Source organism: Cinclus cinclus, chromosome 11, assembly GCF_963662255.1.
Source record: "Cinclus cinclus chromosome 11, bCinCin1.1, whole genome shotgun sequence".
In the NCBI taxonomy this organism is placed as follows: Eukaryota; Metazoa; Chordata; class Aves; order Passeriformes; family Cinclidae; genus Cinclus; species Cinclus cinclus.
This window is the reverse complement of record NC_085056.1, coordinates 970,221-991,204: the sequence shown is the minus strand read 5'-3', so window position 1 is coordinate 991,204 and position 20,984 is coordinate 970,221. Positions and strand designations below refer to the sequence as shown.

Here is a 20,984-nt window from a genome sequence, read left to right as displayed (position 1 = left end):
GTTTCTGGAAGCAAGGGGGGAGTCTCTTGGGAAGCTGGGGCGGGGTCTTTATGGGGATTTCTGGAGGGGCTAGGACAACTTTTACAGCAGGGGCAGCAGGGTCAGTTCAGCTGTTGGGCAGGTGGGTACAGCAGTGGGCACAGGTACCTGCAGGTGTCGGGGGAGTGCGTGTGTGTGTGCGCTCAGGTAAATACCGTACACACGTGCACAGTATGTGTGCAAATACGGTACACACAGGGCTGTGTACCTGGGCAAACACACACAAACACGTAAACACACATGAACATACACACACAGACACGCGAACATGCACAAGTACACACACAAACAAACGTAAATAGTCACGAACACACACAAACACATGCAAACACTCATGAACAAACGAACACACGCACACGTGTTCACGTGTTTTGGGGTGTTCGCGCACACTCGGAGCGGGCGGGGCGGGGCCTCGGTGGGCGGGGCTAGGACGAAACCACGCCTACAACGTTGCGTATCCGAACGCGGGAGGCCACGCCCCGCAAACACTCTGTCCAGTGTGGGCGTGGTTACAGAAGGACACGCCTATCTATGGGCGGGGCTCTCACGCGCACCGGGCGGGGTCGCGGCCCCGCCCCTCGGCGCAGGTTCCGGCGGCGCCGGCAGGGGGCGCGCGCCCAGGCGCAGCCGCAGTCGCCGCCGCCGCCGCCTCCGCTGTCCCGGGGCCGCCGGAGCGGCCGCACCGGGCGATGCGATGACAACGTCCACCCTGCAGGTACCGACCGCGGCCACCGGGACTGGGCTGGGGCTCCGGCCGCTCCGGCACCGCGCCCCCTTCCCGCGGGGCCTCCTCACGGCCCAGCGGACAGGCCTCACCGGGCCCCGGCGGGGTGCCGGACGGGGAAAGGCTTCACCCGGCTCCGGTGCGGGGCCCCGCTGAGGTCGCCGAGCCCCTGATAAGCCCCGGTGCCGGCGCGGTGGGAAGAGAGGCGGAAGAGCCCCGGGTGTGAGCGGGCCCGGCCCGGCCGCCGGCGGAGGGGAGGGGCTCCGCCGGGCCCCGGTGCCCGGAGCTCACGGCGCTCCTCCCCTCGCAGAAAGCCATCGACCTGGTCACCAAAGCCACTGAGGAGGACAAGGCCAAGAACTACGAGGAGGCACTGCGGCTGTACCAGCACGCCGTGGAGTACTTCCTGCACGCCATCAAATGTGAGTCCGGCCGGGGGGCGCGGGCGGCTCCGGCGCTCGGGGGGGCTCCGGGTGACGCCTGCGGTCCCTGCAGATGAGGCTCACAGTGACAAGGCCAAGGAGAGCATCAGGGCCAAGTGCATGCAGTACCTGGACCGGGCGGAGAAGCTGAAGGAGTACCTGCGGAGCAAGGACAGGCACGGCAAGAGGCCCGTCAGGGAGGCACAGAATGACAACAAGGGGTGTGTGTGGAACAAGGGGTGTGAGGTATCCCCTGTCTGGCCGCGGAGCTGGCAGAACTCCCCTTGCCACACCAGTCCCAGTCCTGCTCCTGAACCCTATCCCCTGTCCCCAGGAGTGACAGTGACAGCGAGGGCGAGAACCCTGAGAAGAAGAAGCTGCAGGAGCAGCTGATGGGTGAGAGGCTGTGGTGGGTTCGACCCTCTGGGGTTGAGGTGGGATTCACTGACAGCCCTGTCGAGGAGTGGCTGTGGGGAGGGGGATAGGCTGTGGGACTGGGGCCCAGGGGTGCGTTCCTGTGGCCTGCTCACCCCAACAGCTGCTGTGCTGAGGGGAGGTGGGATTGGGGGTGTGGGTAGGGACTCTGGCTCTCAAAGCTCTCTGTGCCCATCTCTGGGGCCATGTGAGCAGAGTCACACCCTCACAGGTGCCATCATGATGGAGAAGCCCAACGTGCGGTGGAGCGATGTGGCCGGGCTGGAGGGAGCCAAGGAAGCCCTGAAAGAGGCTGTGATCCTGCCCATCAAGTTCCCACACCTGTTCACAGGTAAGGCCATGGTAGTGGGAAGGGGCTGTGCAGGATGTGGCTGATCCCAGCATGGATCTGGGCGCAGGGATGGGGAGGCCTGATCCTGTTCTCTGCCACAGGGAAGCGCACGCCCTGGCGCGGGATCCTGCTCTTTGGGCCGCCTGGCACCGGCAAGTCCTACCTGGCCAAGGCTGTGGCCACTGAGGCAAACAACTCCACCTTCTTCTCTGTGTCATCCTCTGACCTGATGTCGAAGTGGCTGGGGGAGAGTGAGAAGTATGTTGGCACCAGGGACATGGCCACAGCCTGGCTCCTGATGCTCTTCAGGGGCTGTCCAGGCTGGGGCAGGGGCCACCAGCACCAGGGAACCCCGGTAACAGGGCTGGTAAAGAAGTGGGAGCTGGTGCCTTCAGAGAGGGAGTCTAAGCAAAGCAATCCCTGGGCCTTTTCCTTCACAGCCTGTGCCCCCCATCTTTACAGATCTCTCAGTCCAACTTTAAGCTGGGATCTTCCATCATCACTTAACTGGATTCTCTCTTGTGTTAATTAACTGCTCCCATGCTCCAGCTTGGGCCAGCTTTGGGGCTCTCCAGAGCTGCAGCTCTTACCTGAAAGTTTCCCATCTGTCCATGCTCCGAATTCATTTACAGCTCACTTAGAGTGAGCTTTGAGGAGGACTCACCCCTGCCAAGCTGTGAGCAAGTCATAATTAACTCTACATTATTAATTTCTGATACTCTATTATTAGACTTTAATCCCTGGCAGGGTCCCGGGGGAGAGCACAGCCCCTGGTGTGACACTTCCCTCGCTGCCAGTGTGGGGTTCCCAGGATGGGAGGAACGTGGGGTTGCCATGGTGGTGCTGAGGAGGGTCTCTGAGTGGGGACCCCATCCCTGCTTTATTCCCAGGCTGGTGAAGAATCTCTTTGAGCTGGCAAGGCAGCACAAGCCCTCCATCATCTTCATCGATGAGGTGGACTCACTATGTGGCTCCCGCAATGAGAATGAAAGTGAGGCAGCCCGGCGCATCAAGACTGAGTTCCTGGTGCAGATGCAAGGTGGGTGAGAGCCCGTCCCCGGGATGGGTGGGAGCAGGCAGAACCTGGGCATTCAGAGAATCCCTGGAGCTTGTTCTGAGCCATCTGATTGCAGGTGTGGGAAACAGCAGCGATGGGATCCTGGTGCTGGGTGCCACCAACATCCCCTGGGTGCTGGACTCAGGCATCAGGAGAAGGTGAGCCCCACATACAGGCCCCTGTGCCAGCCCCCCAGCGGGGCTGGAATTGGGGCTCACCCCTCGTGACTGCAGGTTTGAGAAGAGGATCTACATCGCCTTGCCCGACGAGGCGGCGCGGGCCCAGATGTTCCGGCTGCATCTGGGGAACACCCCGCACTCCCTGACAGATGCCAACATCCAGGAGCTCGCCCGCAAGACCGAGCGCTACTCGGGGGCTGACATCAGCATCATCGTGAGGGATGCCCTGATGCAGCCCGTGCGCAAGGTGCAGTCGGCCACGCACTTCAAGAAGGTGAGCGGAGGCTGCCACAGCCCAGGGTGGTCCCGGGGAGGGGTGGGCATTGTGGCTGCTGTCCCCCCTACCCACTGGTTCTGTGCAGGTGCGTGGCCCCTCCCGCACCACCCCCAGTGCCCTCGTGGATGATCTCCTGACACCATGCTCGCCCGGTGACCCTGGGGCCATAGAGATGACCTGGATGGAGGTGCCCAGTGACAAGCTGATGGAGCCCATTGTCTGCATGGTAAGTGTCCCTTCCCCAGCTTTGGCCTGGCCACTTCCCTGTTTATCCTCCAAGCAAGGGCCAGGCAGGGCTGTGGCTCTTGGGGGTGGATACAAAGTCCCAGTCTAACCCCTGAAGTCCTGAGCCCCTCAGAGGATGGCTGGGTGACAGGAAAGGGCCTTGGGTGTGCCAGGCAGCTCCCACCTGTGGTCGGTGCTGCTGCCATGGGGCAAAGGTACCCCACTGTTATGAGGGTCCTTATCCTGTGCCCTTGCCTGGTCTGAGCCATGTGCCCACCCACCTGTGTTGCAGTCAGACATGCTGCGCTCGCTGGCCACCACCCGCCCCACCGTCAATGACGAGGATCTCCTCAAAGTGAAGAAATTCACAGAGGACTTTGGACAGGAAGGTTGAGGGGGGCATGGGGGGTGTGGGGTTCTGGGGCAGCTGCAGGCCCCACCGTGCCCCCCTCCCCAGCCGTGCCAAACCAACTCATGATCGCTCACTCCTGCCCCACTGCACTGCAGCACCCGGCAGGTGCGGGGACACGGCCCGGGGGGCTCACACTACGGGGGGTGGGTCTGAGCATGGCCGGGGTAGCTGGGTCCCCCCCACCTGGCTGCACCCCACTCTTCTTCCTGCTCTTTTTTTATTCTTTAACTTAATGCTGCTTTGGGTTCTGTCTTGTTTATATGAAAATAAAAACAATCTGAGAGCTTCAGCCAGTGCCCAGCTACTCCCCAAGGGTTCTGCCCACATCAGGGGGCTCAGCCTAGCCCCCCCACCCCCCAAAATGTAACAACCCAGGGCCAAGGCCTCTGCCTGTTCCAAGGGGCTTGGGGGTTCCTTGCACTCCAACCATTTCAGATAGAGATTCGTGCCTACAGCAGGGGCTACTTGGATGTAGCAGCCACCAGCTGATGATACCCACCAGCCCACACCCCATGTCCTCCTGTGCAGTCCCTGGGCTCCCCTCAGCCTGTCTCTCCCCAGCTCCAGCCTGGTGCCCCCTCTGCTGTGCCCAACTGCTGCCCACACTGTGATCACGAGCCCCAGAGGAGAGGATCCCCCTTTGCCCCTACCCTGCACAGCCTTGGCAGCAGGTCGTCCCGAGACCCACAGAGGAATTCCCTGTGCCCAGGGGAGTATGGGCTGACTCCAGCTGCCTCCCCATGAAGACCCGTGGGCAAGAAGGGCCAGAGCCATGCTGAGGCCACAGGTCTGTATTGGCTGCAATAAAGCTGAGTGGGAGCCCCCAGAGCTGTGCTGGTTCTTTCACCAGGGTCAGGGCAAATGCATGTGAGCACAGTGGGGTCAGTCCAGCAGCTCCATCCAGCTCACGTTGGTGAAGGTGCGGGGGTCCATGCGGTCGACGTAGAGGATCCCATCCAGGTGGTCCATCTCGTGCTGGATGATCCGGGCAGCCCAGCCTGATGCCTCCCAGCTCACCGGCACCCCGAGCTCGTCCACGCCTGTGGCCGGGGTAGCGGTGGGTCGAGGGGGATGATTAAAGGGGAAAAAAGGGGGGACCCGTTTGAGAGTGAGAGGATCTGTGAGAGAATAGGGTGATTGTGTGAGAGCAGGGGACCTGTGTGTGGGTGAGATTTGTGAGAGGATGGGGGTATCTGTGAGAGAACAGGAACCCAGCAGAGACTTAAGGAGGGGCGGGGGGGGGGTGGGAGAACCCGGGAGAGACTGTAAGAGAAGGGGACCGTGTGAGGGAGGGGCAGGTGCGGGTCGGTCCGTACCGGAGACATGCACGGCCCAGTGCCGCGGGACGTAGGCGGAGAAGCCGTGGATGCTGGCGCAGCCCTCGGGGCCGGTGACGAGGCGCGCGTCGAGAACGCGGAGCGCGGGGTTGACGAGGACGCGGAGCGGGAAGGGCTCGATGCCGTGCGCTCGGCGCAGCGCCGGCGGGTACCGGGCACAGCGGGCGGGCAGCAGCTCTGCGGCGAACACCCTCAGCGGCACCCCGAGCTGCGGAGCGCTCAGTCCCAGGCACGGCCCGCTCCGCAGCCCGGCCGCCAGCGCCGCCGCCAGCGCCGCCGCCAGCCGCCGCAGCTCGGGGCCGCCCAGCTGCTCCGGGGACACGGCGGCGGCGGCGCCGCGCAGCACCGGGGCTCCCACCTGCACCGGGGCGGCGAACGGCGGCACGGGCGGGCCCAGCACCCGGCGCCGCAGCGCCCGCCAGTATGAGCGCTCTCGCCGGTCCCAGCCGGCCGCGTGTCCGCACCCGCGGACCCGGAGCGGCGGGGACCCCGGCAGGGCCCGTCCCGCCGCCCGCCCCAGCGCCGCCGCCATGGCGCACCGCGTGCGCGCGCACCCGCGCCGCCACCGCGCCCCCTGGCGGCACCGGGCGCTCCCACGGGTGACGCGGCCGGGCTAGAGCGTGGCCACCGGGTCACCCGGCAGCACAGCAGCGTCCCCGGAGGGGCTGGCCTGGGGCTCGGTGGGCACGGCCGCGTGTTCCCCCTCCGCGTCCGGGGCGTTCTCCGGGGATGGCTCCTCGTCGCCCGGTGCCGGCGGAAGGAGGAAAGCCAGCGGCTCCCTGAGAGCGGCCACGTCGATGCAGCCCAGGCGGCCAAAACGCTGCAGCTGCATGGGAGGAACACCTTGGGGATGGGGAGAGAGGGGTTAGGGGGGGTGTGTGGGCAACGAGACGCCATGGAGGGGGCAAGAGCAGGACAGGGCCCACTCAATGCCAGGGGGAAGCCACGGGTGTCCTCCCCCTGCAAAGAAATCCAAACCCTGAGATCTCACCCAGTGCCTGTGCAATCTGTGCTGGAGGGAAAAGCACCTGGAGGCAGCGATTCAGGTAGGGCAGCAGGTCCTCCAGGAAGGCTGTGCAAAACTGGGTAAAGAGCTCCTGCTCCCGCCCGCTGAAAGCTGCCTCCTCTGCACGGTGGAAGGCCAGGATGGTTTTGGTCACCTGGGCATAGAGAGAGACAGACAGGTCATCTGATGACAGCCACATGCCCAGGAGGGTAAGGAGGCCAATGGAGCTTGGCTTGTACCAGCAGCAGTGTGGCCACAGGCCCAGGGCAGTGCCCATCTTCCTTTGTTGGGCATTGGTGATGCCACACCTGGAATCCTGGCGTCAGTTCTGGGACACTTTGAGATAGACATTGTGGGGCTGCAGTGTGCCAGGGAAGGGAACAGAGCTGGACAAGGAGCTGAAGCACAACGAGAAACTGGGAGGCTTAGCCTGGAGAAAAGGAGGCTTGAGGGGGACCTTGTTGCTCTCCACTACTGCCTTACAGGAGGAGTAGCCAGAGTGAGGCCAGGCTCTGCTCCCAAAGAACAAGGGACAGGACAAGAAGAAATAGCCTCAAGTTGTGCCACAGGAAGTTTAGGTTGGATATTAGAAAAACTTCTTCACGGAAAGAGCTGTCTGGCCCTGGCACAGGGCAGTGGTGGAATCCCCATCCCTGGAGAGATTTAAGAGCTGTGTAGATGTGGCACTCGAGGACATGGGACAGGGGTGGCCTTGACACTGCTGGGGGAGTGGTTGGACTGAATGATCTCAGAGGCTTTCCCAACCCATTCAGAAAAAAACTTCCCCATGATCTCCCAGGACAATCCCAGCTCCATCCCCTGGACTCACCTCACCAAGGGCACTGTCCAGGCAGGCAGTGATGTCCTGTGCTAGGGCGATGGGGCAGCAGAGCCGCAGGTCATTGAAGGCAACGAGGAGCCCATTGAGGAAGCAGGCAAGGGGTGGGAAGTCCAGCAGCACCATGGGGGGCTGCAGCGTCCCAGGCTGGGCTGTGGGCACCGGCACTCCTGTACTGCCCCCCAGCACGGCTGGCGCCGAGATCAGCGTGTAGGAATTCATCTCCTCACGGAATTTTTCCACCGCCTCCTCCACCGCCTTCCTGAAGGCATCGGCAGCCACGCGCTGGAAGAGGGGGGCGAGCTGCCCACGGAAATCCACGCCCACCCTGCTGAAGGACAGCCCAAAGTACATGCACTGCCCCAGCAGCGAGTCCAGCCGGCCGCCCACCCCGCGGTCCAGGTCACGCTGCAGCATCCGCAGGAACTCGGAGACCTTCTGCAGCACCCAGCCGTGGAAGATGGCCCCCTCGCTGGGCGCCGCTCCCTCAGCCGGCACCAGCGGCTCCTCGTCCGAGAAGATGGCGCGGTATTGGGTGATGATGTCGAACAGGTGCACCCGGCAGGCCTCGATGGTTTTGGTGATGTGCACGTAGGGGTCGTGGTCGGGGATGGAGGCCTGGATGGAGCGCAGCCAGGCGTCCCGCGCCTGCAGGAACTTGACGCGCAGCTCGGCCTCGGTGAGCACGTCCATGCGGCGCAGGAAGCCGATGACGCGCAGGCAGGCGGGCAGAGGGATGTTGGTGCGCAGCTGCTGGATGAGCTGGTTCAGCATCATCTGGGCGGACTGGCGCACCTCCTCCACGATGCTCTGGGGAAGAGAGAGACTTCGGTCAGGGGCTGTGTGGGGTTCACCTGGATCAGGGGTTGGGTCAGCACAGGGTTCTCCTGGATCACCAAGTGGGATATCACAGGGCTCACCTGGATAACGGGGATGCTGCTGTGCTTCCTCTCCAGCCTGCGCACGTAGGCCGTGAGCTCCAGCGCCTCCTCATAGTAGCCATTGCGGACACAGGTGTCCATGAGCTGCGGGATCTCCAGGATCTCCAGGATCTCCGTGTGCCGGTTCAGGGTCAGGCTGTTCATGCGCCGGCTACAGGCAATGGCCTCAGCATCGCGCATGAAGGTCCTGCGGGGCCGGGACGGCATCAGCAGGAGAGCCCTCCCTGCAGCGGGTGGATCCGGGAACCTCCCCACCCACACCGGCCGCTTCCAGTGCTGCCTCCCGCCCAGTTCCAGCCGGACCGATCCTTAGTGGGCTCAGCCCTGCGATCTCTCGCTCCCTACCCCATCCACGGCCCTTCCTGCCCCGTTTCCACACGCGCCTTGCCCGCCTCTCCCAGTGCCCGGTACCCGTTCCGCACCGGCAAGCATCCTGCAGGGCGGGCAGCCGCTCCAGCAAGCTGCCGAGACGGCTCTCGATGCCGCCGAAGCCGCGGCCGGCGCGGCCAGTGCACTCGGCGGAGCGGATGAAGGCTCGATAGTGCTCGAAAGCGAGGCGGCGCGTCTCGGCTCCGACCCGCGCCCGCTCCGCCGCCAACCGCGCCGGCTCCCGGCCCAGTTCCGCCAGCCCCAGCGCCGCCAGCTCCGACACATAAGCGGCGAGCTCGGGGCCGCCGGGCGCCGCCGGGCCGCGCAGCCAGGCCAGCAGCCGCGCCTCCTCCTCCGCCGCCGCCGCCGCCATCGCCGCTGCCGCCGCGTCACCTCCGGGCCCACCGGTTCCGGGTTCGTCACTTCCGCTGCCGCCGGTTCCGGTCCGGCACTTCCGGCAGCGGCGGACCCTCGTGTGTGCGGCGCGGGAGATGCGGCCGCTCACGGAGGCGGAGACGCGGGCGGTGTTTGAGAAGCTCGGGAAATAGTGAGGGGCCGGGACCGGGGCAATCGGGAGGGCTGGGCCGGCGAGATGCCGGGGATCGGGCACGGGGACAGGACGGGAACCGGGAGGGATGGGCACCGGGGATCAGGCAGGACCGGGCGTGGAGAAGGAATGGGCACCGGGAGGGCTGGGCCGGCTGGATCCCGGGGAACGGGGGACCGCGGGGGAGATGGACACCAGGAGTCGGGCGGGAGCCGGCACGGAGCGGGACCGGGAGAACTGAGTCCCGGAGGTACCGGGGCCGGGCGGTCTCACGGGGTCTGGCCCTGCAGCATCGGGGAGAACATCCAGCTGCTGGTGGACCGGCCCGATGGCACCTACTGCTTCCGCCTGCACCGGGACCGTGTGTACTACCTGAGGTGAGGGCCGGGGCGGGGACCGGGCCAGCCCCGCGGGGTGCAAGCCCGGTCGCCGCCCAGCACGGCCCTGCTCCCGCAGTGAGAAGCTGCTGAAGCTGGCGGCCAGCATCCCCCGGGAGAGTCTGGTGGCCCCGGGCACCTGCTTCGGGAAGTTCACCAAGTCCCAGAAGTTCCGGCTCAGTGTCACGGCCCTGGACTTCCTCGCGCCCTACGCCAAGGTGAGTCACGGTCCCCAAGCCGGCCCCGGCCCCGTGCAGCCCCACGGCCCCTCACAGCTCTGCCCCTCTCGTGCAGTACAAGGTGTGGGTGAAGCCGGGCTCGGAGCAGTCCTTCCTCTACGGTAACCACGTGCTGAAGTCGGGGCTGGGCCGCATCACGGAGAACACGGCGCAGTACCAGGGTGTCGTGGTATATTCCATGGCCGACGTCCCGCTGGTGAGCGTCTGGCCCCTGCCAGGGCTGTGGGGGGGATACGGGGTGGGCAGCCCTCCCTCACCTCCCCTTCACCCCCCCAGGGCTTTGGGGTGGCTGCCAAGTCCACACAGGAATGCCGGAAGGTCGACCCCTTGGCCATCGTGGTGTTCCACCAAGCTGACGTCGGGGAGTATGTGCGGAATGAGGACACGCTGACATAAGGGACCCTCGGGGACCCTGAGGTACCCTCGTGCTCTGTGAGTGTTCCGGGGTAGAATGGACTTGGTCCTCCACCGTGAGTGTGGGAAGCGCACCTGGCATGGGATGGAGATGTGGGGAGCTGCCAGCACTGAGCCCCAGGGGGCTGCTGCCAGCACCGGAGGAGGGGCCCTGCTCCCAGCCCTGTCGTATAAAGCCTGTTCCTTTTTAAAATGCCTGTTGTCTCTTGTGGAGGCCCAGGGGCAATCAGTCCTTGCCCCTGCCGTGGGGAATGTGACACACTGGGCTGTGTTTGGGGGGAACCTCAAAGGCTGAGGCTGAGCTTCAGGAAGGGAGGGTGAGGCCAGCAGCTTCTAAGCTCACAGAGGCTGAATGGCAGCAGCCGGCAGCAGTCACGCCCTGGACTCGGCCAGGGGTTCCTTTATTGGGCATCTGGTAGAAAAGACCCATTAAGACACTAAAAATGGGAAAGATGCAACAAAACCCCACAGCACGCAGAAGGCTGGTGACAGTGTAGCCTTTGGCATCTCTTGGGGCGATGTCAGGGCTAGAGATTAGGTAGGAGCAGAGAGAATTCTCTAACCTCCTCCTGGAAGCAGAACTCAGCCTTTCCTCCCACTCCGTAGTGGGATACAGTGGCAGATAGGTCACCTGGCTCTGCAGGGGGCCCTGCGCCCTGTCCTAGCACTTCTGGCTGCCCGAGGTGTGCGTGTGAAAGAGGCGCTTGAGGAAGTAGAGCTGCAGCACCCCGGAGAGGACAATGACACAGCTCTGGGCCATTGACCACCAGTTGACATAGTTGTAGTTGGACTCCAGCAGGAAGGAGTCTGCCCCTTTCCTCATCCGGGCAAAGTTGTAGAAGCGCCACATGTGGAAGGTGTGGATCTGCAGCCTCTGGATGCTCACCTGCAGGAGAGGCAGAGCTGCACTCAGAGATGCCCGTGGGGCTCAGTGCTGAACTCAGTTGCAGCTCAGTCCAAGCAAAGGCCCTGTTCAGTGTTCTGGGCAGGCCCTGCCCCTCCCTGCTGTGCTGGGGCACCCTGGACTTCCCTGACCCTCACCTCAATTGCATCCAGGGTATCGTTCAGCTCCTTCCTTTCTGCTGATGGCTTGTGTTCCATGTTGAAGTCATCATAGTATACACCAAAATTGAGATACACCTGCATGAGGCCAAAGTGGTTTTGCTGGTTGTCCAGGCAGAGCTGGTAGAAACCTGTAGAAGGAAGGTGTTTGTTGATCCCTGGATGGAAGGGCTCCAGGCAGGCACATCCTGAGTGCCCAGCCCTCCTTCCCCTCCCCTGCAGAAGCAAGCCCTGGCTGGGCAGGCTCAGGGCTGCTGCAGGGGCTGGGGTGACCTGTGTCTTTGGTGAGGAAGTTGATCTGGCCTCGCACGTCCTGGGACACTCCAAGCTGGAAGCCATTGGGATCACTCGCTGTGACCAGGATGTTCCTGCTGTTACCAATCCCAGTCGCCCGCTGGACCTGGAGGCAGGAAACACCCGAGGGGAATTTGTGGTCACTGTTGTGTCAGGGATGGAGCTGTGCTAAGCCCTGAGGACGTGTTCCTGGAGGGCTGCTCAGCCAAGCACAGAGCCCAGGGGAAGCTGCCACTGCCAGGCACAGCTATGCCCTGGATCTCTTTCAGCCAGCCCAGTGTAAACAGGAGATGAAAGGGCTGGAGTTTTCCTGTGGGAAGGGGACAGAGCTCAGGGACACACTGTGCCAGAACCTTCGGCTGTGCCACAACCAGGCAGTGGAGGGCAGAGCTTCCAGCAGCATTTCATGGGTTTAAACCTGGTAGTTTAAAAATGCATGGGATTGATGATGGATAGGGATTAGATTGGTTTTATTAGGAAGATGTTCTTCCCTGTGAGGGTGGGGAGGCCCTGCCACAGGATGCCCAGAGAAGCCATGGCTGCCTTGTCCCTGCAGGTATCCAAGGCCAGGCTGGACACTGGGGCTTGGAGCACCCTGGGATAGTGGAAGGTGTCCCTCCCCATGGCAGGGGGTGGAAGGAAATGAGTTTTAAGGTCCTTCCAACCCAAACAATTCCATGATACTGCTTTAGAAAGGCACAGAACCAGCGAGGGATGGATCCAGTACAGCCATTCCCTGGCTGTGCCAGCTACCTCCCAAGACACATCCTTAGCACTCACCTCCCTCAGCACTCACCTCGTAGCTGAAGAAGAAGTTGCCCCCCTGGTGTGAGAACTGCCAGAAACACTCCACGGTGCCAGCAGGGATGACGATGGCAAAGTCATAGCGATCAGCCCCACGGAACAGCGGCTCCTGGCTGGAACCGCTCAGGGGCTCTGTTCTGGGGCAGCCAGCAGAGCCCAGCAGTGCCAGGAGCAGCAGCAGCAGCATCCTCCTGCTTCCCTGCGCTCCAGCATTTGCTCCCCTCGCTGGGCAGTGCGGGACAAAGCACAGGGGGTAATCATTAACTGCTCTGCAGCACCAGGGCTGTGCCAGCACAGGAGCCACAGCTCAAGGTGATCGTGGTGCACTGCTGGAGCTCCAACACCCTGTGCTGCCAGGGCAGGAGCGGACCTTGGAGAAGGAAACAATGCGACACAGCTCCTGCCAATGGGGCATTGCCTCTCACTGCCCAGTAGTGGCCCACATCTCTGACCTGGTGCTCCTGCTGCCCAGGGCTCTCCAGGGATTTACAGAAGGGGGAAAAATGCATGGCCACAGCCAGGGGACAAGGGACACTCAGTACAGCACCTGCAGCTGAAGGACACAGAGGAAGCAGCTGGTGCTAGCCAAGACTTCTCCCAGCCCTGGCTTTGCCGGAAGGCAGCCAAGAGAAACTTAGAAACTAAGTTTAGAAAGTGTCCTTTTTTTTCCAAATGAACCTAATCCAGAAACTCCTGTTGCCCATTTACATCTGCATGTCACATCCCCCAGGGCAGTACTGCTGCTGACCCAACACTCCCAGAGGGGAAGGATAAGCCCCACATTCCTGGGGCAGTCCTTGCCCCCTCTCTGCTGCATTTCCACCCACGAGGTAGAAATTCACACTTTCACAACTCTTGATCTTAAACAAGAAAGGAACTTTAATTTTCAAACGAGTATTCCAAGCTTTGGCCCTTGAAGGCAGGAACATGTGGCACCCTTGGAGCTCACACTATTACCAGGAAAAGTGCAAACAAACCCTGACCAAAGTCAGAACTAAAATTTTTAGCATGGAAACAACAGTTTCAAGTACTGAAACACAAAGTAGTTTTACTTTTTACAGCTTAAGAGCTGGAAGGGAGGAATTTCTCCTCACAGATTAATCATTTACAAAGCAGAAATGAATGGGAAAAAAAACCTTAAGTATATCCCTCTTGCCTGGATCTCTTCCCCACAAAAGCTCTGGGACTCCTTGGTTCTCTTCCATAAGGGACTGATGGCAAACAGATGAAACAAGTGATTCAGAGAACATACAACTAGAACATGACCAAATGGTCACCTATGAGCTTATCCTACTGATCACACCTGAGCAAACATCTGGGATTCATTCCAGAGGCTGCAGTGGTCAGGTAGACAAGGAAGTCTCAATCCAGGTGGTTCTAAGTTCACACTGAGAGGCTGCACAGCCCCTACCACCTGCAGCACACTGATTTTTGCAGATACAGCTGGAGCACAAAGCTCCTAGGTTCCTGTCAGTCATGGTTTTGGTATCACAGGGGCTTCCCACACTGGCACAGACAACACTCTGGTCCAGCATCCAAAAAACAAACCAAGGTCCAAAAACCAAAAAAAAACCCCAAAACCAAAAAAACCCCAAAACCCCAAGTCCTGTGGCTTTCAGCTTCAGAGCATTCCCAGTTTCTTCATGGTCCGCCAGCGATCCTTGATCATCACTGGAGTGCGGTTCTGGAAGGGGTACCTGAGGCAGATGGCTTTCCATCTCCCTTCTCCATACTTCCGCACCCCCTCCTTGATCCACTCGCTCTCCTGCATGGTCCATTTCTGCAAAGAGCAAGGAAGCAGCTGCAGCGAGGAGCTGCATGGCACACAGCCTGCTGCCAGCTCCTTCCTGGCACATTCCTTCCCTCACCACCCCTGCCAGGAACAGCAGGGAAGGCAGACAGGTCCTGGTAGCTGCACACAACATTCCTGCACTGCAGATGTGGTGCAGCAGCTGCCATCCTATAGATCAGGAAGAGAGTTCCTGGTGCCACCAAGATGGGACCTGTTCCTGGGTAACACCTGCCAGATGTGTGGCCCTCACCTGAACAAGACTCTGGACCTCCTCCAGCATGAGAGGAAATGTGGCAAACCTTGCTCTGAGCCATCAAGACAAAGGCACCTGAGGCACATTCCCAATGCCCTGCATGCAGGACAGGCACAGCTCCAGCCTGTTTTACCTGTGGTGACTGTAGGGACACTGCCCCACTGCAGGGCCTGCTGGAAGCACCTAAGGCTCCACATACCTGTTTCTTGGAGCCAGAGGTTCTGGAGACATTGCTTCTCTCAAGTGATGCTGGAAAACAAGGGAGAGAGTTACATTTCCCATGATTTGAGAGGTACAGACCACCTTGAGAGGCTGCCTTGGGCTTAACTGGTGAGCTGTGCAGAGCACCCTGTGACAGGCAATACACCCAAATTCCTTTATCCCAGCCTTTCCACAGGATTTCTGGTTTCAAAATTCAGTCACCCAGGCAGCAGCAAGACCCCTGTGAGTGACTCCCATGCCAGGATTAGCACAGGTAATCCATGACAGGGTAATTTTCATACCTGCATTTGCAAAGAGCTCATCCTCATCACTCCAACTGTCCTTCTCCTCTGTACCACAGGAGCTGTTCCACCTTCCCTGGACAGACCTGAAATTAGGTGAGGGTTTACTTTGGCTACTGGCTTGGGAGAAGGTTGTTCAGGGAGCAGGTGCAGGGCCACCAAGCAAGCAGAGCCAACCTCTGGACACTTTTTTTTCTCGAGGTGGAAAGTGAGAGAAGGATGCTCCTACAGACTCTGGCCAGCGAGGCTGAGGCTGGCACAAGTATGGAAAAGCATGCATTACCTGTACTGGAATCACCTGCCAGGACCAGCTGCAGCACCTAACTACCAGCAGGTCCTGATAATTTTCTCTTCTCCATTAACCCATAATTAATTCTAAAGCCAAATGCACAGACGAGAGGGTTTGCTGTGCCTAGTTCCACATGAGCTGGTGGGCAAGGTCAACTCTCATCTCTGGGACACAGGGCAAAGCTTTGGTGCTCAGGCTACCAATGTCAGCAAGGCAAGACTGGGGGCAGAACAGACAATACCACACGAGAGGGGCTCCATACTTCTCACTCTGGGCAGACAAGGGCTCATCAGGCAATTTCGGAGCAGGTTTGGAAGCAGAAGAGACTACGTGCTCCTGGGAAGAGTCAGGGCACTCGCTTGACTTGCTGGAGGAGCCGTCCAAATCCACAACCAGATTGCTTATGCTGAACAAATTTTTGACGTTACAGGTCTCAGAAGCTTGATTCTCATCTTCTCTGAGTCTCTTGTTTCTGTGGGATACAGAAGGAGACAGTTGCTTGGGGGAAGGCAAGTCTGTCTCATCCAGTTTGGTGAAAAGTGCATCTGGGTCCCCGGAGTCGGACAGGATCTTGAAAGCTTCTCTCAGAACAGAAATCCCATACGAGGTTACAGCTCCGGGGGGCTGCCTATAAAATAAACACAACCAAGCGGGTTGTAGGGAAACAGAGGGAACTCTGCTGCCCCAAAATCCAGCCTTTCCCTCTACTAGCATCCCCAGCTCCTGGCCGTGCAGTGCAAATCCATGGAAGAGGACATTCCTAACCCTCCAGTACTCCCTCCCAAACAGCAGTGCCCCAGGTATGGAGATCATAGGTTCATGCTCCCACTGCCTCCTGCTACTCCACGAGATGTTGCTGCTCCCCAAGAGCAGCCACAGCCCCCTCCCTGGTCACACCACCACCAAACCACCTCAACACCTTTCCCAGGATCCAGAGTCCTGCACCAACACCTTTGGGCTGGCCCAGGAAGGCATTTGGGAAATTAGAAGCTGCCTGGACACAGGGGATTACCCCTTGGAAGAGAACTTGCAGCCACACTTTATCCACAGTCTAGAGCCAGACTCCTCTGCCCACCTCTGTGATTCCCTGGTAGACACACTGGGGAGTTCTGGAGTTGCTGCTGGTTCTTTAGCTATTTCTGTAGGCCCTGGAGTGCCCTTCAGGATATCATACGCTGCTGTTAAATGTTCAGGTGTTGCTGCTGGGTCTTCCATAGGTTTCACACTTGCTGCAGGGCCACCAGCTTCTTCCATAATCTCTGGAGCTGCTGTGGGACCAGCTGCCCTTTCTGCAGGGCTTGCAGCTCCCTCCAGGACTTCTGTTGCTCCTGCATATTTTGGAGCTCTGGTTGGGCCCTCTGTCCTTCCCAAGGCCTCTGGAGCTCTGGCTGGGCCCTGTGCCCTTCCCAAGGCCTCTGGAGCTCTGGCTGGGCCCTGTGCCCTTCCCAAGGCCTCTGGAGCTCTGGCTGGGCCCTCTGCTGCTCTGGCTGGGCCCTCTGTCCTTCCCAAGGCCTCTGGAGCTCTGGCTGGGCCCTGTGCCCTTCCCAAGGCCTCTGGAGCTCTGGCTGGGCCCTGTGCCCTTCCCAAGGCCTCTGGAGCTCTAGCTGGGCCCTCTGGAGCTCTGGCTGGGCCCTCTGCCCTTCCCAAGGCCTCTGGAGCTCTAGCTGGGCCCTCTGGAGCTCTGGCTGGGCCCTCTGCCCTTCCCAAGGCCTCTGGAGCTCTAGCTGGGCCCTCTGGAGCTCTGGCTGGGCCCTCTGCCCTTCCCAGGGCCTCTGGAGCTCTGGCTGGGCCCTCTGCCCTTCCCAGGGCCTCTGGAGCTCTGGCTGGGCCCTCTGCCCTTCCCAGGGCCTCTGGAGCTCTGGCTGGGCCCTCTGCTGCTCTGGCTGGGCCCTCTGTCCTTCCCAAGGCCTCTGGAGCTCTGGCTGGGCCCTCTGCTGCTCTGGCTGGGCCCTCTGTCCTTCCCAAGGCCTCTGGAGCTCTGGCTGGGCCCTCTGCTGCTCTGGCTGGGCCCTCTGCCCTTCCCAAGGCCTCTGGAGCTCTGGCTGGGCCCTCTGCTGCTCTGGCTGGGCCCTCTGCCCTTCCCAGGGCCTCTGCTGCTCTGGCTGGGCGCTTTGCTGCTCTGGCTGGGCCCTCTGCAGCTCTGGCTGGGCGCTTTGCTGCTCTGGCTGGGCCCTCTGGAGCTGCTTCCTGGTCCTTCAGCCCATCTGCCAACTCCGAAATCTCCAGGGAGGATTTCGCTTTGTCAACGTGTTCCAAATTCAGGGTCTTTTTCAACAGCTTGTAGAAAGAAAAAGCACACCACCGTTACAGAGATGATTCCTTGGGCTCCCATTCCATTTTATCCCCTCCCAAAGACATTTAATGGATTGAAAAACGTGTTTGACCATATAAATCTCTCAGGAACGGACTGAATTAAGAGTGTTCAAGGTTTAACCTGCTGTAATCAGGCACCTGATCCCCAGGGCAGTGAGCTGGACACGCACCGTGAGCAGCACTGGTTCTGAGTTGTCCACGTAGCCCTTCAGGAACTCAAACATGCTCTGCTGGAAGTCCTCGTAGGAGAAGTTTTTGACCTTTGGATGAGAGGGATTCTTGTCCCGGATGACAGCCAGCCACTCATTTCTCTTTTTCTAGAAGAGGGATTCATAGGATCAGGTAAGACCACTCTGGGTGGGGAAAAGGGAATCAGTGACAGCCACAGCAAGGATCTGGGCAAGGACTGGGCCTTTCCTCTCTGGCATTCTCCAGACACAACCAATTTACACTGAGATAAAGCCAGGAAAAAGCCAAAGGAACAGGAGAGCAACCAAGGAGCAGCAGAACCACCCTATTTCAGGAATTCTCCTTGCCTGCAGTGCCCAAGCACACTACTGCCTGCAGAAACAGGAATGGGAACTCCTGCTGCTCCCAAAACCTGCTCTGAAGGTAAGATGGAGGCTCATCAAGGGATAAATAGTGATGCCTGGAAGGCCCATGAAGGTGTGTGAGAAAAGGTGAGTGACAGAGGAGGCTCCAGGGTGACAACCCAAACATGCAACACTGAGGGATTAGCACTCCAGAAGGACTGCTTCCATTTTGGCCTCCTCACCCCAAACCTCCCAGGACACATCAGACATCCACTGGACACACCAGCAGCTCCCACTTCATCCCAGCATGGACTCACTTGGTTTCTGGGCTCCTTCCCCATGTGCTTCTTGACAATATTGGAAGCTTTTTCAAACTCCTTGTTTCTGATACAAACAACAACAGCCTGCAGAGGAGAACAAGGACAGGTTGAAGCAGGCCACAGGGAACAACTCAGTGCCAACCTCCACACAGAACTTCCACATCACTGCAGGCAGGAGTGCACAGATAATGAGGGAATCCCACGGGTGAGGCAGCTCCCACTATCATCCACACGAGGCCTTTCCAAGGAAAAACAAGGCCTTCCAAGGCCTTTCTTGCACAACATATTTACTGAGAAAGAAGAAGATCTTACAGCTTCTTTCACCATTTTCTGCACAGCCTCCATCGTCTTATCCGCCACAGAGAATTCCTCATGGATGAAGTCCAGGACAAGCATGGCCGACTCAAGTGGGGTCAGCTCTGACTCCTTGTCGAAGGTACAATCTATAAGAATTGGCATCCATACGTTTGGGGGGGGGTCACGGCGCTTCCCTAGAGAGAGCTGGTTATTCACCTGCACAGGTGGCAGCCATCCACCTACACAGGTGTGTCACAAATTCCACAACCAAGTGTCTGAACTGCAATTCGTGCCCCCCAGCAGCCACGGAAAATTCTGGAAGCAGTACTCCAGAACTTCCCAGGTACCCAACACTAACCCGGGGGAGCATTTTGGAAGCTGTGAGCCTCAGCAGGAGTCACCAGGCTGATGTGTTTGTCTGGCACAGCAGCCCCGAAACGCCACTCTCTGCTCTTGGCCCTCCACCGAGACAGATACGAACAGCTACCCCTCACTCGCAGGGAGAACCCCACAGCCCCATCCCACAGCCCCGCTCTGTGCAGGGACAAAGCTCCGGGAGTGCAGGGACACTGACACAGGGGAGGCGGGAGCGGGCTGTAAGCAGCACCGGGACTCCCCAGAGCTCGCAGAAAGGGCTGGACACCTACCGAGGTTCTCGCCCTCCTCGACCCGCGACAGCAGCTGCATTATCCGGAGCATCTGGGCTGTCTCCGGCTCCCTGTTCAGGGGCCGCACGAGCAGAGCTGTGGGACAAACGGCTGGTCAGGACGGTGCAGCGGGTCCGGCCGCCCCCAACCCCGCCGCTCCCCGGTCCGGCCCTGCGCACCCTGCATGATGTCGCGGAACTGACGGAAATCACGGTTGCGCCCGGAGCGGTAGGCCTCTATGGCGCGGTGGAAGTAGAACTGCAGGACCCAGCCGGTCACGGTCTTCTCAGGCAGCGCCGCCATCCCGGCCCAGTCGGAGTCGAGGTCCGGGTCGGGGTCCCGCTCCCGCCGCGCCGCACGCTGCGCCGCCATCCCGCCGAGAGCCAGGCACCGGAAATGACGACACCAAAAGGCACTATGGGCCGTTTGGCGCGCGAAGCTATTTAGCGGGCTCCACCCCTACAGCTCCCGGCGTGCACCGCGCCAATCCCGCCGCGCCTACAGCTCCCGGCGTGCATCACGGCAAACCCACCGGTAAGGCCTGTTCGCCCTCTGGCGAACGGGAGGGGAGTTGCCGGGCCCCGGTAGCGAGAGGCGGCGCAGGCCGGGGCACAGCCGGGGCACAGCCGGGGCACAGCCGGGGCACAGCCGGGGCACAGCCGGGGCACGGTGGTCAGGACCGGCCCGCTGCCCGACTGCGGGGAAATGCGACCCCCGAGCGAGTGTCTCACCTGAGCAGGCCTAGGTGTGTTAAACTCATGTCACCCAAACCTGGCAGTACCACCCTGCCAGCGCAGGCACAGGTTTTTATTCTGGTCTTCCAAACAACTCCCGCTCTCCTGTGCTCTGTGCTCCAGCCACCTTCCAATCTCCCTCACCTGGGACAACAAACCAGGTCCCCTGGGAAGGATTTTGAGGCATAGATTGTCCCACAGTCACTCAGACTTGGGGTAATGAACTGGAAGTCCTGTCTTCCCGGTGATCCCGCTGACTAATTCCCAAGCAGAGAGGTGCCTGGAGGCGAAGGCACCGGCAAGCAGATAGATCCTCGGGATCATGGGGTGGCTCTCTGCCACTCTGGAGTGTCCTGCTTGGGCAAGCGTCTCCTTGGCCCGGGGAATATTCCTAACACTGTCCTGGAGGCTCTCTCACCTGAGATGGAAAAGCACGTGAAAATTCCTTTGGCATGAGGTGATCTGGGATCCTCCCTTCCCTCTGCCCCAGGCCAGGGGCGAAGGAAACACACATGGGAAAAATCCGTGTGTCAGATGGGAAACAGAAAAACTGTGAGGGATTTTTATCGGCAAACAAAGGAAGGTAGAAATAATCTGTGTGAGGCAGAGGAGTCACCTGGGGCGGGGGACTGCCCTGGGGAGCAGGGTGGAAGCAGGATAGGGCACGCTTGGAATGCTGTGGAGGGTGCTCGGAAGGATGGAAGGATGCGAGGAGCGATACTGACAGCTGCTTCCTGGGCTGAGGGGAAGAGACGGAGTGCCATGCTCTAGGTCAAACGCTTTTCCACGTGGAATATCCATGGGCAAAATGGTTTTGTTCTTTCTCTGTCACAGGATGCAGGAGGAGGTGTCAGGGTGTGACCCCGGAATTTCAGCAGTGTCCCCTCAGTCCAGGGAGAGGCTGACCAGCCCCAGTGACAACATGAGACCAGTTACGCTCACAGCCCTTCAGACACTGCCTTTGCTCTCCTGGC

At 60.3% G+C, this 20,984-nt stretch overlaps 6 protein-coding genes across 9 annotated transcripts; 2 read left to right on the top strand and 4 right to left on the bottom strand.

Moving 5' to 3' along the window:
- Positions 1–671: 671 nt before the first annotated feature.
- On the top strand, positions 672–4,911 carry VPS4A (vacuolar protein sorting 4 homolog A). 2 transcript variants are annotated; one of them, XR_009933532.1, is made up of 12 exons: positions 672–754; positions 1,074–1,185; positions 1,259–1,406; positions 1,520–1,581; positions 1,832–1,951; positions 2,053–2,209; positions 2,842–2,990; positions 3,085–3,166; positions 3,242–3,461; positions 3,550–3,690; positions 3,982–4,206; positions 4,663–4,911. XR_009933532.1 is itself a non-coding variant. In XM_062499792.1 (11 exons), exons 1-11 carry the CDS (start codon positions 734–736, stop codon positions 4,081–4,083), a joined length of 1,314 nt encoding a protein of 437 aa, XP_062355776.1. In that variant the 5' UTR covers positions 672–733; the 3' UTR covers positions 4,084–4,390. The 2 variants fall into 2 exon arrangements, 1 of the variants encoding a protein (XP_062355776.1); XM_062499792.1 differs by lacking the exon at positions 4,663–4,911 and having other exon boundaries at positions 3,982–4,390.
- On the bottom strand, positions 4,878–5,970 carry PDF (peptide deformylase, mitochondrial). Of its 2 annotated transcripts, none has more exons than XM_062499794.1 (2): positions 5,418–5,970; positions 4,878–5,219 (listed from the first exon to the last, which is right to left on the bottom strand). In XM_062499794.1, the coding sequence occupies exons 1-2, from the start codon at positions 5,968–5,970 to the stop codon at positions 4,984–4,986; spliced, it is 789 nt and encodes a 262-aa protein (XP_062355778.1). In that variant the 3' UTR covers positions 4,878–4,983. The 2 variants fall into 2 exon arrangements, with proteins under 2 accessions (XP_062355778.1, XP_062355779.1); XM_062499795.1 differs by having other exon boundaries at positions 4,878–5,141.
- Positions 5,971–6,051: 81 nt separating this feature from the next.
- On the bottom strand, positions 6,052–8,965 carry COG8 (component of oligomeric golgi complex 8). The gene is made up of 5 exons (XM_062500260.1): positions 8,646–8,965; positions 8,203–8,410; positions 7,274–8,092; positions 6,430–6,598; positions 6,052–6,281 (listed from the first exon to the last, which is right to left on the bottom strand). The coding sequence occupies exons 1-5, from the start codon at positions 8,963–8,965 to the stop codon at positions 6,052–6,054; spliced, it is 1,746 nt and encodes a 581-aa protein (XP_062356244.1).
- An 84-nt stretch (positions 8,966–9,049) lies between these two features.
- NIP7 (nucleolar pre-rRNA processing protein NIP7) lies at positions 9,050–10,349 on the top strand. 2 transcript variants are annotated; one of them, XM_062500115.1, is made up of 5 exons: positions 9,050–9,139; positions 9,430–9,516; positions 9,596–9,734; positions 9,811–9,951; positions 10,032–10,349. In XM_062500115.1, the coding sequence occupies exons 1-5, from the start codon at positions 9,084–9,086 to the stop codon at positions 10,149–10,151; spliced, it is 543 nt and encodes a 180-aa protein (XP_062356099.1). In that variant the 5' UTR covers positions 9,050–9,083; the 3' UTR covers positions 10,152–10,349. The 2 variants fall into 2 exon arrangements, with proteins under 2 accessions (XP_062356099.1, XP_062356100.1); XM_062500116.1 differs by lacking the exon at positions 9,811–9,951.
- Positions 10,350–10,830: 481 nt separating this feature from the next.
- Positions 10,831–12,516, bottom strand: TMED6 (transmembrane p24 trafficking protein 6). Its single transcript, XM_062500296.1, has 4 exons — positions 12,322–12,516; positions 11,505–11,631; positions 11,211–11,362; positions 10,831–11,055 (listed from the first exon to the last, which is right to left on the bottom strand). Exons 1-4 carry the CDS (start codon positions 12,514–12,516, stop codon positions 10,831–10,833), a joined length of 699 nt encoding a protein of 232 aa, XP_062356280.1.
- Positions 12,517–13,207: 691 nt separating this feature from the next.
- TERF2 (telomeric repeat binding factor 2) lies at positions 13,208–19,648 on the bottom strand. The gene is made up of 11 exons (XM_062499932.1): positions 19,456–19,648; positions 19,277–19,372; positions 18,645–18,823; positions 18,330–18,416; positions 17,650–17,796; positions 17,338–17,443; positions 16,242–16,620; positions 15,429–15,794; positions 14,878–14,963; positions 14,574–14,623; positions 13,208–14,109 (listed from the first exon to the last, which is right to left on the bottom strand). Exons 1-11 carry the CDS (start codon positions 19,646–19,648, stop codon positions 13,951–13,953), a joined length of 1,848 nt encoding a protein of 615 aa, XP_062355916.1. The 3' UTR covers positions 13,208–13,950.
- Between the last annotated feature and the right edge of the window lie 1,336 nt (positions 19,649–20,984).

What these genes read in the sequence shown, in the direction of transcription:
- VPS4A (XM_062499792.1), top strand. Translation starts at nt 734, where the DNA reads ATGACAACGTCCACCCTGCAG. An exon ending in GCACAGAATGACAACAAGGG is followed by an intron (nt 1,407 to 1,519) that starts GTGTGTGTGGAA and finishes CCCTGTCCCCAG; the next exon opens with GAGTGACAGTGACAGCGAGG. An exon ending in GACTCAGGCATCAGGAGAAG is followed by an intron (nt 3,167 to 3,241) that starts GTGAGCCCCACA and finishes TCGTGACTGCAG; the next exon opens with GTTTGAGAAGAGGATCTACA.
- TERF2 (XM_062499932.1), bottom strand. Translation starts at nt 19,648, where the DNA reads ATGGCGGCGCAGCGTGCGGCGCGGCGGGAGCGGGACCCCGACCCGGAC. An exon ending in AGAAAATGGTGAAAGAAGCT is followed by an intron (nt 18,417 to 18,644) that starts GTAAGATCTTCT and finishes TCTCCTCTGCAG; the next exon opens with GCTGTTGTTGTTTGTATCAG. An exon ending in CCTCTGGCTCCAAGAAACAG is followed by an intron (nt 14,110 to 14,573) that starts GTATGTGGAGCC and finishes TGCTCTTTGCAG; the next exon opens with AAATGGACCATGCAGGAGAG.
- COG8 (XM_062500260.1), bottom strand. Translation starts at nt 8,965, where the DNA reads ATGGCGGCGGCGGCGGCGGAGGAGGAGGCGCGGCTGCTGGCCTGGCTG. An exon ending in GCCCTGCAGGATGCTTGCCG is followed by an intron (nt 8,411 to 8,645) that starts GTGCGGAACGGG and finishes CCGGCCCCGCAG; the next exon opens with GACCTTCATGCGCGATGCTG. An exon ending in GCAGCATCCCCGTTATCCAG is followed by an intron (nt 8,093 to 8,202) that starts GTGAGCCCTGTG and finishes TCTCTTCCCCAG; the next exon opens with AGCATCGTGGAGGAGGTGCG.
- NIP7 (XM_062500115.1), top strand. Translation starts at nt 9,084, where the DNA reads ATGCGGCCGCTCACGGAGGCGGAGACGCGGGCGGTGTTTGAGAAGCTC. An exon ending in GACCGTGTGTACTACCTGAG is followed by an intron (nt 9,517 to 9,595) that starts GTGAGGGCCGGG and finishes CTGCTCCCGCAG; the next exon opens with TGAGAAGCTGCTGAAGCTGG. An exon ending in CCATGGCCGACGTCCCGCTG is followed by an intron (nt 9,952 to 10,031) that starts GTGAGCGTCTGG and finishes TCACCCCCCCAG; the next exon opens with GGCTTTGGGGTGGCTGCCAA.
- PDF (XM_062499794.1), bottom strand. Translation starts at nt 5,970, where the DNA reads ATGGCGGCGGCGCTGGGGCGGGCGGCGGGACGGGCCCTGCCGGGGTCC. An exon ending in CTGGGCCGTGCATGTCTCCG is followed by an intron (nt 5,220 to 5,417) that starts GTACGGACCGAC and finishes ATTCTCTCACAG; the next exon opens with ATCCTCTCACTCTCAAACGG.
- TMED6 (XM_062500296.1), bottom strand. Translation starts at nt 12,516, where the DNA reads ATGCTGCTGCTGCTGCTCCTGGCACTGCTGGGCTCTGCTGGCTGCCCC. An exon ending in ACTTCTTCTTCAGCTACGAG is followed by an intron (nt 11,632 to 12,321) that starts GTGAGTGCTGAG and finishes TCCTGCCTCCAG; the next exon opens with GTCCAGCGGGCGACTGGGAT. An exon ending in ATACCCTGGATGCAATTGAG is followed by an intron (nt 11,056 to 11,210) that starts GTGAGGGTCAGG and finishes CCTCTCCTGCAG; the next exon opens with GTGAGCATCCAGAGGCTGCA.